The following is a 14,893-nucleotide window of genomic DNA, read 5'->3' as shown; positions in this document are numbered from 1 at the left end:
AATTGAGTTTTCTTCAAGCATTATTTATGACAATTAGATGGTTGGTAAGGTGATGTTTCTCCTTACGTAATACCAACCGAAAGTTATAGTATGGTTCTCGTAGGCACAATATTTTAATCTTATCTTAATTGTTAAGATTTCATTTGGTTGATGTTTTTATTATTTGTTTTCAAGTATTTGATTTTTTTTCTCTTTATTTTTACTAGCTTTTTAATTCTTAAAAAAATGGCAAAAAAATCTAGCGAACAAAGTCTAAGACGATATTAGGGGTGTTCAAAATTTAATTTTAAAAGAATTAATCGATTAAATTGATTTAATTTGATTAATCAGTTTATTATTGAATTAATTTTATTCAAATATCAAAAGTAATTTTAAAAAATTTTTAATTTTTGTTAATTTGATTCAAAAATTGAATTAATTGAAATATAATAACTTTTATATATAATTAAAATTTTTAATTGAATATTTTGGTATTTGAATTTTTTTTAAATTTTTTTATTTAATTTGTTGTAAATATAAAAATTAAAAATATAATATAATTTAATATATTTTATTATTCAATGAATCGAGAAAATTAAATGAATTAATAGAGTTAATTTTAGTCGATTAATTTTTAAAATAAAAAAATTCAGTTTAATTAATAAAAATAAAATTATTTAATTTAAAATTAATCGAATTGATCAATATAATACTCGAAATGTTACCGATGAAATTTTTAAATTTCAAAAGACTACCAAATATCACAAACAAAACAGCAAGAGTGTTAGCAAGCCTAGCCAGTTAATTATAAAAAGCCTTTAACTATCATAGGGCTTCATGTCATCCAAGCCCATTTCGTGTTTTTCGTCGCTCACGAAACGCAACGTATGATTGAGTTTGCCTAATAATTTCTCGACCTGTTTAGGCTGGCTACTCCCTACTCATTAAACCGCGCCAAAATACAATTTCCTTTCTCAAAATTCCCTCCCAAAACAAATATAACAAAATCCACCGCCGTGTAGACTCTAGCTTCTGAAGAAATTCTCCGACGACTCTCTCAGAGGGAGCATCGGTAATGGAAATTGATGACGATCAAAAGCGAGAAGAAGACGATCCGTTTCTCGCATTTATCGAGTACGCTAGGTCCTTCATGTCTCCTGACCAAGACGACGATCCGAACGGAAATGAAGCGGGTAATAGTGGGCCCGGGTGGAGCTGGGTCGCATCTCGGATCCTTAAAACGTGTATTTCTTACTCAAGTGGAGTCACTGCTGCTATTTTGCTCTCCGATCTCTCTCAGGTACTGTACTCACTGTACGGTTTTTCTCGGTTTTGCTAATTTGCTCCGTTATAACGAAGTAACGATTTTGTAGTCTCGTTCTCTTTTGCTTCATTTTGAGTTTTCTTGTACCCAATTGGGTGTCTACATTATCGATTTACTTTGAGCAATTTTTACTCATTTTAGTTTATTATTACATTAACAGAAGGAATCGAAATTCATAGAAGTTTAAATTTGTGATCGCGGTTTCTTATCGTAGCTTAATATAGCTATTGGTCAAATATTCGTTTGATTTATTTGAATTTTCTGTTTTTTTTTTTTTATAATTAAATCTTTGATCTGTTAATTGTTTCCAAGGCGTGGAGTGAGCAAAATAGGATAGGTGCTCCAAAGAAAAGGCCGGAGATTATAAATCAGATGAAAAGGAAACATAGGAGAACGAAGCTTCCGAACACAGTTACAATTGATACTATATATGAGAAGAATTTCTTGTCCTTAAGTAGCGTTTTGGAAGTTGTGATTGTGGATGCTTTTGTTCTTCCAGGTAGCTACACAATTAAGGTTTCATGTTCATCGATTCCAATCACAATCCATGCCTTTTTTTTTTTTTTTTTTGTTTTACAAAAGTGTCAAAAAAGCCCGTGAATTAAAATTCAATAATCGTCCAACCCCTTGTTTTTTTGCAATCAATTAAACCCTCAAACAACTTTTTTTTATCAATTAAGCCCTTATTAGAGAAAAAATGATTAACTGTTTCCATCCAATTGAGGGCTTAATTGAGTGAAAATAGATGTTTAAGGGTTCAATTGATCTGAAGTAAAAGATTCAGGACTTGATTGATTGCAATAAAATGTCAAGGGGCTTAAATGATTATTGAATTTTTATTTGAAGCCTTTTTACCCTTATGCCTTTAGTTTAATGGCTAACTATATCTTTTGTTTTAGGTACGAATATCTACATGCTTACGTTGGGGGATTATTGGAGTTCCAATACCATTAATCTTTATCTTCACCGAAGGTAAATGTATAAAGTTGCTCGTGTCCATATGCATCCTTACCCATGTAAAGCTGTTTTATTGCCCATGCTGGATGCCATATATCAGTTTAGAGTGATGGAAAGTCTGTAGTTGTTTTCTGTTTGTGCTGCCAATAAGTTTGTGAGATTATCTCTTTGTAGATACTATGACTTGGTGGATCCTCCCAATGGGATTTTGAAGAAAGCGAGGGAGGTTTTCCTTACAGGGTGCTATCTTCGAACTGCCAAAGAAGGATCCGGTAGCCCACGGTTATTGCCAACGGAATATCTTGTAATATTATTGGATGAGGTGACTTGCTAAGTTTAATCTATGATTTTCAATGCAAATATAAGGTCAAAGCAAGCCAAATTCCTCAATGATTCGTTATTTTGAGGGAAACCTTGCTTTCAACATTTCTTTTTCTCCATTTGCAAGAGGGTAAGAAGTTTATTTTCCTTTTTTTTGTTTGTTTTGCAGGATCTGGATGATGATGCGATCCTGATAGGAGCACAATTTTGCTCAGATTCTTTCTCTTCCATTTCTCTTGATGCAGTGAAGAATGGTGTTTCGTATTCATTGTATTCTAGGTTGAATATGAAAATTTTTATTTTTCTTTTATCTCATTAAACTTTTATTCAAATGTGTCTTAGGTTTAGTTTTATAAATAGGTTTGACCTAATTCCCATCTGATTTCAGTTTTTGTTTTTTTGTTTTTTAAAAGCAATCTGTAACAAATGAAGTGTGATTGCATCATGCTCATTGCTCTAATATTTCATGACTGGATTTTAAGTTATAGCTATTGTTTCTGTGGTTTATCCATCACATTATCTTCTTCTTGACAGGATTGAGTCTATTGGATCACTGGAAATTCTGGGACAATGTGGTAGTTTACAGAGGAAGCAAATCACTCTTGTTGATAATGATGGTGTAAAACTAAGATTTCTCTTGTGGAATGAGCAAGTAATCCTATCCAATCTTTTCAGGTAATTTTTGCACTGGAAATTACATTGATATTGTTTTTTTTTCTTGCATTTAAGTCTACGACACAATTCCTTGCAGTGTTGGAAGCATGCTCGCATTGGATAGACCATATATTGCTAGTTCTGCAGAGAGTTCCATTGAAACAAGTGATGAGTTTTGTCTAGAATATGGAACTGCAACACAATTATACTTGGTACCTTTTGTTCAACATGAGGAACAAGTGAGTTATCTATTATCATGTGAACGGTTTAATTGCCATTTAGAATAGAGAGTTAACTTCTGTTTCCCTTAGGTCTGTCTGTCATCAACGCAAAATCGCTTTCAAGGATCAAGGCTGCATGCTGCAGTTGATCCTACTCAAGGTCTCAGAGTTTCTCAAGTGATCTTGCCCTGTGATTCCCAAGGCTCCATTGACTTCAGAAATTATCCTTTTCAGGTGAGTTCATTTATAATCCTAATTCATTCTAGTTCTGTTTCAGAAACCTCAAAAGCTGGCCTTATTATTACTCAATCATTTGAACTCCTTTTCCTACAACTTCTCAAATCATGATATATTTAGTTATGTGCTGGTTTTGCAGTTAATTAATTTAATATTAGTTTCTCACATTTTTTTCAAAGTTTTGTAGTCATTTGTAGTTGACCTCCGTGACAAGATGACTGGCATCAGCCTTTATGGCATGGTTACGGACATATATCGAGAAAGAAATACTGCAGAAGTTATTTTCTTGTTGAAAATTGAGGATGTGACTGGATCAATTTGGGCAAAGCTACATTTCTCTCAATCTTGGTACCGTAAGTTTGCTTAAATTTATGGAATTGTAGCAGTCATTCTATTCCCTGCCCTTCTTATTTTTGCTTGATAATACATTTCTCAGGTCATTGGGAAGAGTAAGCCTTGGTCACATGGCATATATTTCTGGTTTGAAGTGCTCTAAGACAAAACAAAATGGGTAAGCATACATGAGAATTCATAAATATATCTTAATAGTTTCTATTCAGTTAAGACTAGCTTGACATTTGTACATGTATGGTTCTCTTTCACCTGATCTGAGGTTTATGGTAAATTTACCACTTGCACGAAGTTTAGGAGCATTTTGTGAACATCTGATGACGTGGCTGCTTGTTTTGCTTCACAGCTTTCAACTGTCATGGTTTGAGAAGGATGTTGGAGCTTCTCTCATCAACCTCAGTTGCTTGCCAGCATTATTAAACTCATCTTGCCTTCACAAGCTATCACGCCTTTCTGATCTCTCAAGCAGGAGTAGCTCTATGCATGTAAGGATCGCTGATGATGTTGGTTTCTTGTTCATGAATTCCGTTTCAACTTTCAAATGCTTCCTAAGCAATTGCCTACCAATGCTGATCTACCAAACTTTTTGCTTCTATCATGACAAAATGGAATTGATCCATTTCAATCATGAGCACATCTCATATGTGCATGAATTAATTGTCAAACCCTAACTTTTCATTTGCTAATTCTTTTTCTTTTCCTGTCTCAAACATATTCAGATATGTCGAGTATGGCTTGACCAAGTTGATCATGTTACTACAAGATTTTCACATGCTCCTTGTGGCCATTTTGTCAAAGAGATGCCAAGTGGTGCAGTTGAATGCAGTTTCTGTCACAGTGTTTGTGATGGTGAAGTTGTGCGTGCTTTCTACCTGAAACTCACCCTTGCAGACGAGAACACCAAAACTTTTGCATGGTGTACTGGTCAAACTGCTACAGAGTTGCTGCAGATATCACCAGATGAATTCTATGAGTTGCCTGAGGTAATGCCATGAATCACTAATGTAACCACATCTTCTCAAGTGTAAATTAAATACTTCTCATTTTGCGGATATAAACGAGATTAGCATCAAACTTCTAATTTGATAAAGGAGTTCATTTAATGACATAAAAGAATAGGGAATTCATGGAAGCAAGGGGAGGGATATACTTTAAATTGTCTAATACTTCATATTCATAGGTACCGAAATATCTTGCTATTGTGAATTAATTATACTCGCTAACCTATTATTTTATTAGAGAAATTGTCACTGATAATGAAATTTTGAGACTCCACAAATGATATTAGCAGAGTGACACATACCCGGTATATTAAAAAAAAGTGTTATATTTGTTCGTCTCTTAATCTCTTTCGTGAAGTTAAAAAATTTCGCTGATAATGTATCAAATAAATTTCCAAGTTATTATTGCTATAGGTTTTGGTTTTACATATATTATTTTTGCTTTCAAAGACAGGTTTGTGTTAAAGGATGAATGTCAGTGCATTTACCATCTTAGGACAAGGATTTTGTATTCTTGTTTTCAAATTGCCTCTCACGGTTTTAAATTTATAATTTGGGATCAATTAATTCCAGGATGAGCAAGTTATGTATCCTTCCTCACTAGAGAATGAAAGGTTCATGGTTGCATTGGTGAATTGCAAGCGGCAACCAGAGGCCGATGCAGTTTCATGGGAGATCACTCGTGCGCTCAAGCGTGAATAGGGCATTGTATCAGGTTTCTATAAAAGTAGGCGGATTGGAAGGTGAGGTTCTTCTTTTGATTCCTACATGCCTCGATAAACATGCAGTGTGATATATCTGCAATTTTGATGATAACTACATTGACGGAGGCTTGTTCTTACCCACAGTTTCTTTCTAGGAATCTTTGTTCAATATTACGGGAAGGTCAGGCTTTGCTTTATGCATGCAAGGACTCTGTTTTTGCTTCATAGTTAAAATTAAAATTAAAATAAAAAGCATTTTTGTTAATAAAATAAATCTTTGGTTGAGTCTGGGCTTGAAAAATTGTCTACTTGAGCAAGACACCTAACTCGTGGACATGTCTAATTGCTTTAACTTTCTTCGTTAAGAGAAAAAAAAAAGTTGAATTTATGGAATTTTGAGAATCATTACAATCCTCAATATAATGATTAAAAATACTGTCTCATTTTTTTTTGTCACCCTTTTTTTAAGATGTCTCAAAATTGTCTTTTTTCTTTTTTTAATCATCTAAAGCTCCTTTTTTATATTTTAAAATTATTTTTATGATTTTTTTAAGACATTAAAAATAAAAAAAATTATTTTTATAAAAAAATTTATTTTTAATATTAAAATATTAAAATTAAATTTTTTTTTTAATTCCGTAAAAGTCAGGCCAACCATTTTAGGACAGAGGGAGTAAAATATAATGCTAACAACTCAGTCACTTCTCTTGCTATTGGCAACAGAATTTTGCTCGGAAATGATCTTTAGAACATTGACCAGTGCTCGTAGACGGTCCCAAATGTTCAAGCCATAAAGTGCCTCCACAAGTGATTCTTGAAACTCAAACCCATCTTCAGCAACAGGATACTATAGTTGGCAGAGCAAAAAAGCAAAAAAAAAAAAAATCAGTCAGCATATAAAAGAATAATCAAATCAAGTATTTTACCGATGCAAGGCGGACCTGAATAGGCTTTGGTATCTTGGTCTTGATATAAGGCCACCATCTATCCTCAACAACCGACTTTACCAGACAGCAAGCTCTCAATCCTTCAACACCGGCGAATCGCCCGAATCCGCTGTCTTTTACACCACCAAATGGCAGGGACTGGAATACAAATAGGCATCTTTAGTTCAGCAGGGTTAAACACAGATAATATGAGTTGACAAAGGAATCCTTCCACAGACGGTTTTAATAGGGATTAAACTCAAGCTGAGGGCGAAAAAGGCCATCCCATATACAGAACTAGGAGGAAAAGAGAAGTACCTGACACATATAAGTTGAGGCAAAATCATTAACTGCAGCAACTCCACACTGTATTTGGGAAGCTATATCCTTGGCACGCCGTTGACTGCCAGAAAAAACAGCACAGCCAAGCCCATATCTTGAGTCATTTGCAAGCTTGATAACCTCTTCATCTGTGCTAAATTTCATTATTGGCATGATCGGTCCAAAAGTCTGCATGGCACTCGAATTTTATATCAAATTAGCAAAATAAAAATATGGCACTGAAAGATCAAATAAGCTGAAATGATTTCTTTCCTAGTGATTGGCTACAAATGCAGCATGCTATGCATGCTTCAATGGACGGTCAAAATGAAACAAATGTCAAATGCTATGTTTAACAGAATAGTACAAGTTTTCTTACCTCTTCTTGCATCAACTTCATTGTATGGTTCACATTCACGAGCACGGTAGGGGGGAAAAATTGATCAACTGCACCTTCAGCTAAATGGCCAAAACTTCCACGAGCAACAATTTCTGCTCCTTTGTCTATCTACAAGGCTTTGAAGCTTGTCAGAATGCTCCAGCAAGCATATGGCGCCCATATCATATCTTCCAGCCAGTGGTGGGCCCTATAAAAAATAACCAAACATCAGAGATCTAATTTCACTCCAGGGAATGCTGATTTAGTTCGTAAGTAATTGCAGCCCTGACAATTCAAAAAATCGCTACTACAATTACATTCCAAAGTACGCACACAAGTTATAGACCAGATCAAAAGCAAAGCTGCAACGGCTTGTTATAGCCTATCAGTCACATAATGACACAATATTAATTTAACATTGTTGAGAAGGGACATCTTACAGCGGAAACAGACTTCACAATCTTAGTCACTTGATTGGCAAATGAAGTATAAATATCCCTGTGAACATAAAATCTCTCAGCCCCAGCACAATTCTGCCCACTTGATTGAAGAGCAGCCCTGACAGCAACTTGAGCAACCTATATAATGGAAAACAGTCTCACAAATGGCACTCACCAATGCAACTTCAGATCCCAATGAATATACAAATCACCAGATTATGTCCAATCATGTTAGTTATCACATACATGAGGAATATCAACATCTTCACACACAATAAATGCATCTTTCCCACCAAGCTCAAGAGTAATTGGCATAAGGATCTCAGCAGCATTTCTCATTATCTGCAATGAAAGCAAACATGTCAATACAATTGCAATTAAAACAAGAAAAGAAGTCTCATCAAGACACTCATTTATTACGGAATTCAAAACTAACATAGGAATTAGGGGGAAATAAAAATGAAAAATGAAAGGTGGTGTATTTTCTTTTATTGATAGTTAAGAACAGTACTTAATATATGCTTCATGAAACATCATGACATACTTAAAGACTGTGCAATCAATTACAATAAAATCAGAACCGAATAATAGGCAGGTGAATTCAGTATACTGGAAAACAACTAAATGGTACAGCACAGCCATTCATGAGATCATACCATCTTTCCCACACCTGGTGATCCAACAAATATGGTTTTATCAACAGAAGACACCAGTGCTTCTCCTGTTTCAGCAAAGCTATGACAGAGAAGTCTAATTAATATAAGCTGCATAAAAACAAAGAGCTTAGTACGTCCAAATAGTTGGAATAAATACATACCCTGTAATTACCTCAACCAGATTTAGAGGAGCTCCAACAGCAGCAAGAGCTTCTTGGATTATCCGAAAGTAGAAACACCCAGACCAGCTTGCATTTTCAGAAACCTACACTTACAATCAAATAGTTTTCTGTCAACTTGGTGACAAATATCAAAATACATCCCTGTAAATGCAACTTGTTTACAGGGACAAGGATGTTGGGCATTAGGTTACAGCCTCTGAGATTAGACACAAAATTACAACTAAGAAGCATTCTGAAACTGATAAAGACAAAGAATAACAGGATAAAACGGACTAAAAAATTACTATGATCCATCATTAAGTACCTTAATCACCACACTATTTCCTGAAAAGACTGCTGCAAGCATTGGATTAAAAATATTATGAAATGGGTAATTCCATGAAACAATAGCCCCAATTACACCAAGCGGGTGAAATTCCACTTTGGATATCTTGTGAAGCATTGATCTTCCAGAAGATCTGCACAAGTTGAAATGACTATTTATATATAAATTAAGACTTTACTGATATCAAAGACTGGTAATTGATTCCAAAATACTAGTAAGCCACCTAAAAGCCAAAAATTTTCAGAAGAATTGATATGATGCTGCTGTAGACTATTGAAAGGCATTCATCTTCAATGATTCCAACACAAAGCTTGCAGACAAAATGTTGATGATGAAGCAAAGTTAATACATCAAACACCAATTGCATGGTTTGCCATGAGCAAATAAAGGTCAGCAGAGTGCAACCACAAACTCAGTGATAAAATGTAAGATGCATGCAGTGATGGATGATCTCTCTCCCAGAACAGCCAAGAGTATCTAAAAGGACAAATAATATTCAAAAGCTGGAAGGCAGTACCGGTATTCAGGCTTGAGCCACCTTTCGCCCTCTGAAAGAAGCCAAGTGATCTTCTCACATGTAGTCATTATTTCTCCTAAAGAGGCATCAACCATTGTTTTCCCCGTATCACGTGAAGAGACTCTTAAGTAAGACAATGAAACAATAGGTCACACAAAGGTATTCAATTAATGTTGATATCATGAAATCAGAAGAAATGCAACTTTTAACTTTTCTGATACACAGAAATAAAAAAGAGAGGAAATATAAAGGAACTTCAGAAAGTCTTAAATGTGAGGAAAAGGAAAAAAAAAGAATGATATAAAAAGTAAAACACTCTCTATCTATAGAAGAACAGAATCGTTACTCGCATATAAGCTCTTGGTGTTCAAGAATATATTTTAAAAGAATCCGCAAAAACTGTCGCCTTTGCTTGAAACTACTTTTTGCCCAAATTTTCTGTGCTTTTCTTGCCTGTGATACACGCTCCTCAACCTATGCATACGCATTGAGACAGTTGGAATGATGAGCAGTAGAAACATGATACATCCATACAAAAAAACATGCAAGCCCACAAAGTGTTCTATAGTCTATAAATACGTACATGTGCTCATAAGGTTCGGCAAATATACCAGCAATGAACATATAAATACTCTTTAACTGGTGAATTCTAGTAAACGTAATCCTGAACATCGCTAACCTCAGCAGGTGTCAATGCTGGGAAATGGCCCAAGTATTTCATGGTAGCAGGCTCATAGCATTGAACTTTTCTATCTGACTGTTGTGTCATTCCCCTCGGCGGTACCTGCACAGCATTTCCACATTAGATTCAAATAACCAAGAACTAGACTCTATTACTTGTCAGCTTCTTTCCCAAGAATAAAAAAGCAAGCAGTTAAAATAACAAAATCAAAACATAATCTTAGATTCATAAAGCTCAACTGCAAGATTAGCAAATAACAAAACAAACTCCATTAATGAATCAGCTTCAATTGGATTTACCTTAGATTCATTCCAATAAAAATAATTATTTTTTTTAACAAAAAATTCAGATTTAATATTTAACCGAATAAAAAAATTGAATCTGAATTACAATATAATAATTCATTAAACTATTCCTATAAAGCAGTAATTTCATTTAAATAAAAAGAAAAACAATTCGAATAATAATTAAAAAAATCAAATAAGCAACTGAGAAGCACACTCACGTAAATGAAGCCGTTTTCTTGAGTTTGGTTCCCCAACACTGTGTTAAGAAAATTCAAAGAAAAAAATTATCAGCTTCGGTAAGTATAGAAATACGTATAAGCAAAGTACAGTTTTTTATACGTATTTTCCGTATCCGTATACGTACCATCGGAGGCGTCGACGTCAATGGAAGGAACATTTGGAGGAATGAGCATCAGTAAGAAACGACAGATCGCATAGGCAAAGGCCAGAACGATAATCGGCCACCAAAACGCCATCGTTTTGGAATCTCCAGAGAGAGAGAGAGAGAGAGAGAGAGAGAAGGGGAGAGGCCCTTTGATCTTGAAGAAGACAGAGTTCTCTCACATGAGAGTGAGCATTTTTATTTTTTTGGTTTTTATGATTTTTGTTTTGTTTGGGATTTGGAATTTTAAAAAGGACGGTTATTTACTTATTTATTAAAGAAATAGGAAAAAATATTTTAAAATATAAATATAAAAAAAAGAGAGGAAATTCTACTTTGGAAATCGCCTACCTTATTCAGTGTTTGGAATCGCTACGATGAAATTTGTCGTAATTTAAGCTTATGTGATGGTATAAGTGTCATGAGTCAAGAAAATTGCTAGTGTGAATCAAGAAAGCGAACAGGGATTTGATCCCTTACAAAAATGCCGGGCCAACGAAGGAGAGAAGGAGCCGGAATAGAAGTGCGATGCCAAATCTTAATAATGGAATGAACCGCAAGGTAGAAAACAAAGCCAAAAATGGTAAAGTCCGAAGGCTAAACAAATTTGAAGGAAAAGTTCGAAATCCCTACTCAACACATGTTCTCATTTCTTCTCCTTATATTTTAAGGACCACTTGCCAAGTTGCCATGTCCAGAGCATCAATTTATGGGAGTCGGTGACCAAAAGAGGAGAGGAATCACTGCATGTTGCCAACAGAGTAGCGATAAAGATGCTGTGCCCATTTTGTTTTAGTTAACACTATTGTTTCAAGTACTGTCCTGTCTCCTAAAGGCCTACGGCTCTACGTTTAATTCTTCAACCAAACATAAAAAGTAGAAAATTTCATCTCTCAAATTCTAAAATGGAATGGCTGCAGCCAAGTGGCTATGAGGGCGACTAAACCATGCAAAAGAAGGCACTTCCTTTAGCAATTGGGAGTGTAGATTGGTTATTTTTTTGGCCGAAAAATTTAAAAAATAGATAAATTACTCAAATTTTAAATTAAAATAAAATATATCGTATATGATAATTTAAAAATAATAATCATAAATTATACATAAAAAATTACCATAATAAAAAATTATTGATTAAATTCAAATTCAAAATTTAGAGATTAAAATGATTATTATCAATTAAATCAATTTTTAATTACAATAAATAATTATATTACAAATTTTATATTAAAAATGATATCAATAAAAAATCATTAATTATATTCGAATTTAAAATTTATAAATCAAAATAATTATTGTCAATTAGATCAATTTTTTATAAATGTTTATTATAGATAAGTATTATAGGGTATCAATTTGATACAGAAGAAGCTTTCTATATTCTAATTTTTAATCTATAATTATTCTGAGTTTCTTTTTCTTGATTATTCTATCAATACCATGTGCTCTCCTCTTATAAAAATCCATAAGAATTCATATGCACCAGACCGTAGCTTTTATCCCAGTTTGCAAAGATTCATAAGACATAAAATATCTACCTGGGGCCACGAGCAGACAGAAAGAAAAAATCCAACAGTTCTCAACCAACCTCTAACCTGCACAATCACCGTTTGATCTTCACTGAAATTCTTTAAATTTCTATCAAACGGCTCAAGAACGTGAAAAATCATACAACCCTACTTACAACTTTTCTGGTCCTGTCCTGTCGCTTTCTCTATAATTGCGGTCTTTTTCGTTTTGGATTGGCTCTTTTCATATAAACACATTTCAGATTTCTACAGAAGAACACAGATCAATCCAGAAACCAAAGAAAAACAAAGGGTTTAAAGGGCTTAACGTATATATAAGTATAAGCATACCTATATCTACGGTGAACAGAGAGAAAAAGAGAGGGATATGGAGGGTGATAGGAGAGTTGGGGTGGCTGTGGATTTCTCTCCAAGCAGCAAGAATGCGTTGAAATGGGCTGTGGATAACGTTATCCGGAAAGGGGATCATCTTATCCTTGTTAATGTACGACCTGAAGGATATTATGAGGAGGGCGAGATGCAACTTTGGGAAGTCACCGGTTCACGTATATACTATTCCTTTTTTTTTTTTCTCTTTTTTTACTTTTGCTTTCTGTTTGCTTCTCGAGAAAAACCAGACCAGACATATTATAATTACAGACATATGGGTCAAAGAAATGCCTGCTTTCTTTAGGAGGTAAAATTAAAGGAATATATATAATGGAAGCGTCTGCTTAATTCAAGTATCATCCCCTTAAATGTTTCAAGCTTAATAAATAGGAACTTAGCTGATTAGTATCAGAGGAAAATTTTCTTCCCATGAAAGTTTCTTTGCCTTAAATATGTTTTTGTTCATTTAATATTTTGTAGCTTTTATCCCTTTAAGTGAGTTCTCTGATCCTGTTGTCATGAAGAAGTATGGGGTAAAGCCTGACCCTGAAACTTTGGACATTGTCAGCACTGTTGCTAGGCAAAAAGAAGTAATTTCTTCTCCAAATCCATGAAATTGAATTTAATTTAATTTAATTTCAGTTGTAGCAATTCTTAGTTAATTGATATTGTGTCTGTACACTCAGGTTGAGGTGCTCATGAAGATTTTCTGGGGTGATCCACGTGAGCAGTTATGTGAGGCCATTGATCATATCCCTCTGAGCTGCATAATTGTAGGAAATCGAGGGCTTGGCAAGCTTAAGAGGTGAAATTTCATCAATAAATCTCTTGTTTCAAAGTGTTGAATCATTACTGATGGCTTTGATGAGTTTGGGATATTCTTTCTTTCTTTCTTTCTTTCTTTTTTCCCTTAAAAGTACTGTTTGTTCACATGGGAATCATACATTTGTTACCAGATTAGACTCTTTTTGGTCTTACAGTAGTTATTTATTTCATATTTCTAGTTTCTAATTATTGCGTGAAGAAAAAGGTTTTTAATACATTGGATCAAATCAAAGTATTCTTTAACATTACATTCAAGCAAGTACACTAAATGCAGTACCAAGTGCTGCATTATGACTAAAAGCCTGAAATAGATAAATGATTGAGTTCCTTACTGGTTGATCATTATCATGTTTCAGAATTTTATTTGTGTTTGATGTTCTTTAATTTTCTTTATTCTTTTTTTCTTCAGGGCTATAATGGGCAGTGTAAGCAACCATGTGGTGAATAATGGTTCCTGCCCTGTTACTGTGGTGAAGCACCATGACTAAGTGCTACGCTTGCTCTATGCCTTATTTCACTGGCGTCTGGCCTGGCTTATGTTTTGCATGGGATGTTGAATTATTTTGTATGAAATAAACCTGTAGATTTAAACCTGTTGCTGTATATTTGTGTATGAAATAAATTGTGTCTGCAGTTCTAGGAACTTTTGCTTAGCGTTTGTATTGCACAATTGAACTAAATTGCCTTTCTGGTTTTAAGATTTTGGATGCAACAATTTAAGCAGCATCTGCTTTTGAAAGTAAAAGTGAACTTATTGGAAACTTATAGCTGACTTACTGATATCCAAAGATAATTACAGTCTAACCTTCCTCGTCACGCCAGCAGATGACAGATTTTTCAACTGGCTTTATGTTTATTGCTGCATTTTCTGCTGTAGTTGGTGTTTCCCTTACTGCCTCATCTTGCAACTGAGGTTCAGAGGGGATTGTTGGAATTGCTATGGGGTTTGATATGTTAAGTTAGTGAGAACTGAGAAGTCAGGGAGCCACTTGATCGGTCCTAACCTCTGATTTACAATTGTATTTTGTAGCATTGCTCTCTCCAACAGGAAATTTGGTGCTCCAACAGTCAGAGTCTGTGTCAAGTAAATTTTTTTTTCATAATTCAACCAGGCATTCAAGCAATATGAGAGGATTTGAATCGAAAACTTTGCCTTAGAACAAGAATAATTTTACTTTTACATAACAAAATGGAGATTCTGATGTTACTGATGTATGAAATAGCCTTCCTAAAATGGATTTACAATTGGACCAGTACATTATTCTGCAATAAATTTATTACAGCACCAGAGCTATTTCTTAATTTTGAAGGGTCAAGAAACCTTTTA

At 34.3% G+C, this 14,893-nt stretch overlaps 2 protein-coding genes and 1 pseudogene across 6 annotated transcripts; 2 read left to right on the top strand and 1 right to left on the bottom strand.

Moving 5' to 3' along the window:
* Positions 1-630: 630 nt before the first annotated feature.
* LOC111306929 (Nucleic acid-binding proteins superfamily) lies at positions 631-6,023 on the top strand. Of its 4 annotated transcripts, none has more exons than XM_022904961.2 (14): positions 631-1,279; positions 1,616-1,802; positions 2,203-2,275; positions 2,435-2,582; positions 2,751-2,860; positions 3,116-3,256; positions 3,333-3,474; positions 3,547-3,690; positions 3,881-4,041; positions 4,130-4,204; positions 4,391-4,529; positions 4,764-5,027; positions 5,619-5,788; positions 5,905-6,023. In XM_022904961.2, the coding sequence occupies exons 1-13, from the start codon at positions 1,055-1,057 to the stop codon at positions 5,745-5,747; spliced, it is 1,938 nt and encodes a 645-aa protein (XP_022760696.2). In that variant the 5' UTR covers positions 631-1,054; the 3' UTR covers positions 5,748-5,788; positions 5,905-6,023. The 4 variants fall into 4 exon arrangements, with proteins under 4 accessions (XP_022760696.2, XP_022760695.2, XP_022760694.2 ...); XM_022904960.2 differs by having other exon boundaries at positions 5,894-6,023; XM_022904959.2 differs by having other exon boundaries at positions 632-1,279; positions 5,619-6,023.
* A 339-nt stretch (positions 6,024-6,362) lies between these two features.
* LOC111306928 (aldehyde dehydrogenase 22A1-like) lies at positions 6,363-11,703 on the bottom strand (annotated as a pseudogene). The gene is made up of 14 exons (XR_016331883.1): positions 10,829-11,703; positions 10,683-10,720; positions 10,175-10,279; positions 9,842-9,969; positions 9,496-9,618; positions 8,958-9,111; positions 8,633-8,736; positions 8,472-8,550; positions 8,062-8,157; positions 7,816-7,953; positions 7,376-7,583; positions 6,994-7,185; positions 6,691-6,834; positions 6,363-6,596 (listed from the first exon to the last, which is right to left on the bottom strand). The product of XR_016331883.1 is annotated as an aldehyde dehydrogenase 22A1-like (transcript).
* Positions 11,704-12,250: 547 nt separating this feature from the next.
* LOC111307519 (universal stress protein PHOS34-like) lies at positions 12,251-14,311 on the top strand. The gene is made up of 4 exons (XM_022905536.2): positions 12,251-12,917; positions 13,222-13,331; positions 13,428-13,546; positions 13,976-14,311. Exons 1-4 carry the CDS (start codon positions 12,740-12,742, stop codon positions 14,052-14,054), a joined length of 486 nt encoding a protein of 161 aa, XP_022761271.1. The 5' UTR covers positions 12,251-12,739; the 3' UTR covers positions 14,055-14,311.
* The last annotated feature ends 582 nt before the right edge of the window (positions 14,312-14,893 follow it).

This window comes from Durio zibethinus, chromosome 22 (genome assembly GCF_047325235.1).
Source record: "Durio zibethinus cultivar Kanyao isolate XHJ-2024 chromosome 22, ASM4732523v1, whole genome shotgun sequence".
In the NCBI taxonomy this organism is placed as follows: Eukaryota; Viridiplantae; Streptophyta; class Magnoliopsida; order Malvales; family Malvaceae; genus Durio; species Durio zibethinus.
This window is presented reverse-complemented; position numbering and strand designations above follow the sequence as displayed.

Coding starts and splice junctions, on each gene's coding strand:
- LOC111306929 (XM_022904961.2), top strand. CDS start 1,055: ATGGAAATTGATGACGATCAAAAGCGAGAAGAAGACGATCCGTTTCTC. Junction 4,205..4,390: donor TCTAAGACAAAACAAAATGG/GTAAGCATACAT, acceptor TTTGCTTCACAG/CTTTCAACTGTCATGGTTTG. Junction 4,530..4,763: donor GCAGGAGTAGCTCTATGCAT/GTAAGGATCGCT, acceptor AAACATATTCAG/ATATGTCGAGTATGGCTTGA.
- LOC111307519 (XM_022905536.2), top strand. CDS start 12,740: ATGGAGGGTGATAGGAGAGTTGGGGTGGCTGTGGATTTCTCTCCAAGC. Junction 12,918..13,221: donor TTGGGAAGTCACCGGTTCAC/GTATATACTATT, acceptor AATATTTTGTAG/CTTTTATCCCTTTAAGTGAG. Junction 13,547..13,975: donor GGGCTTGGCAAGCTTAAGAG/GTGAAATTTCAT, acceptor TTTTTTCTTCAG/GGCTATAATGGGCAGTGTAA.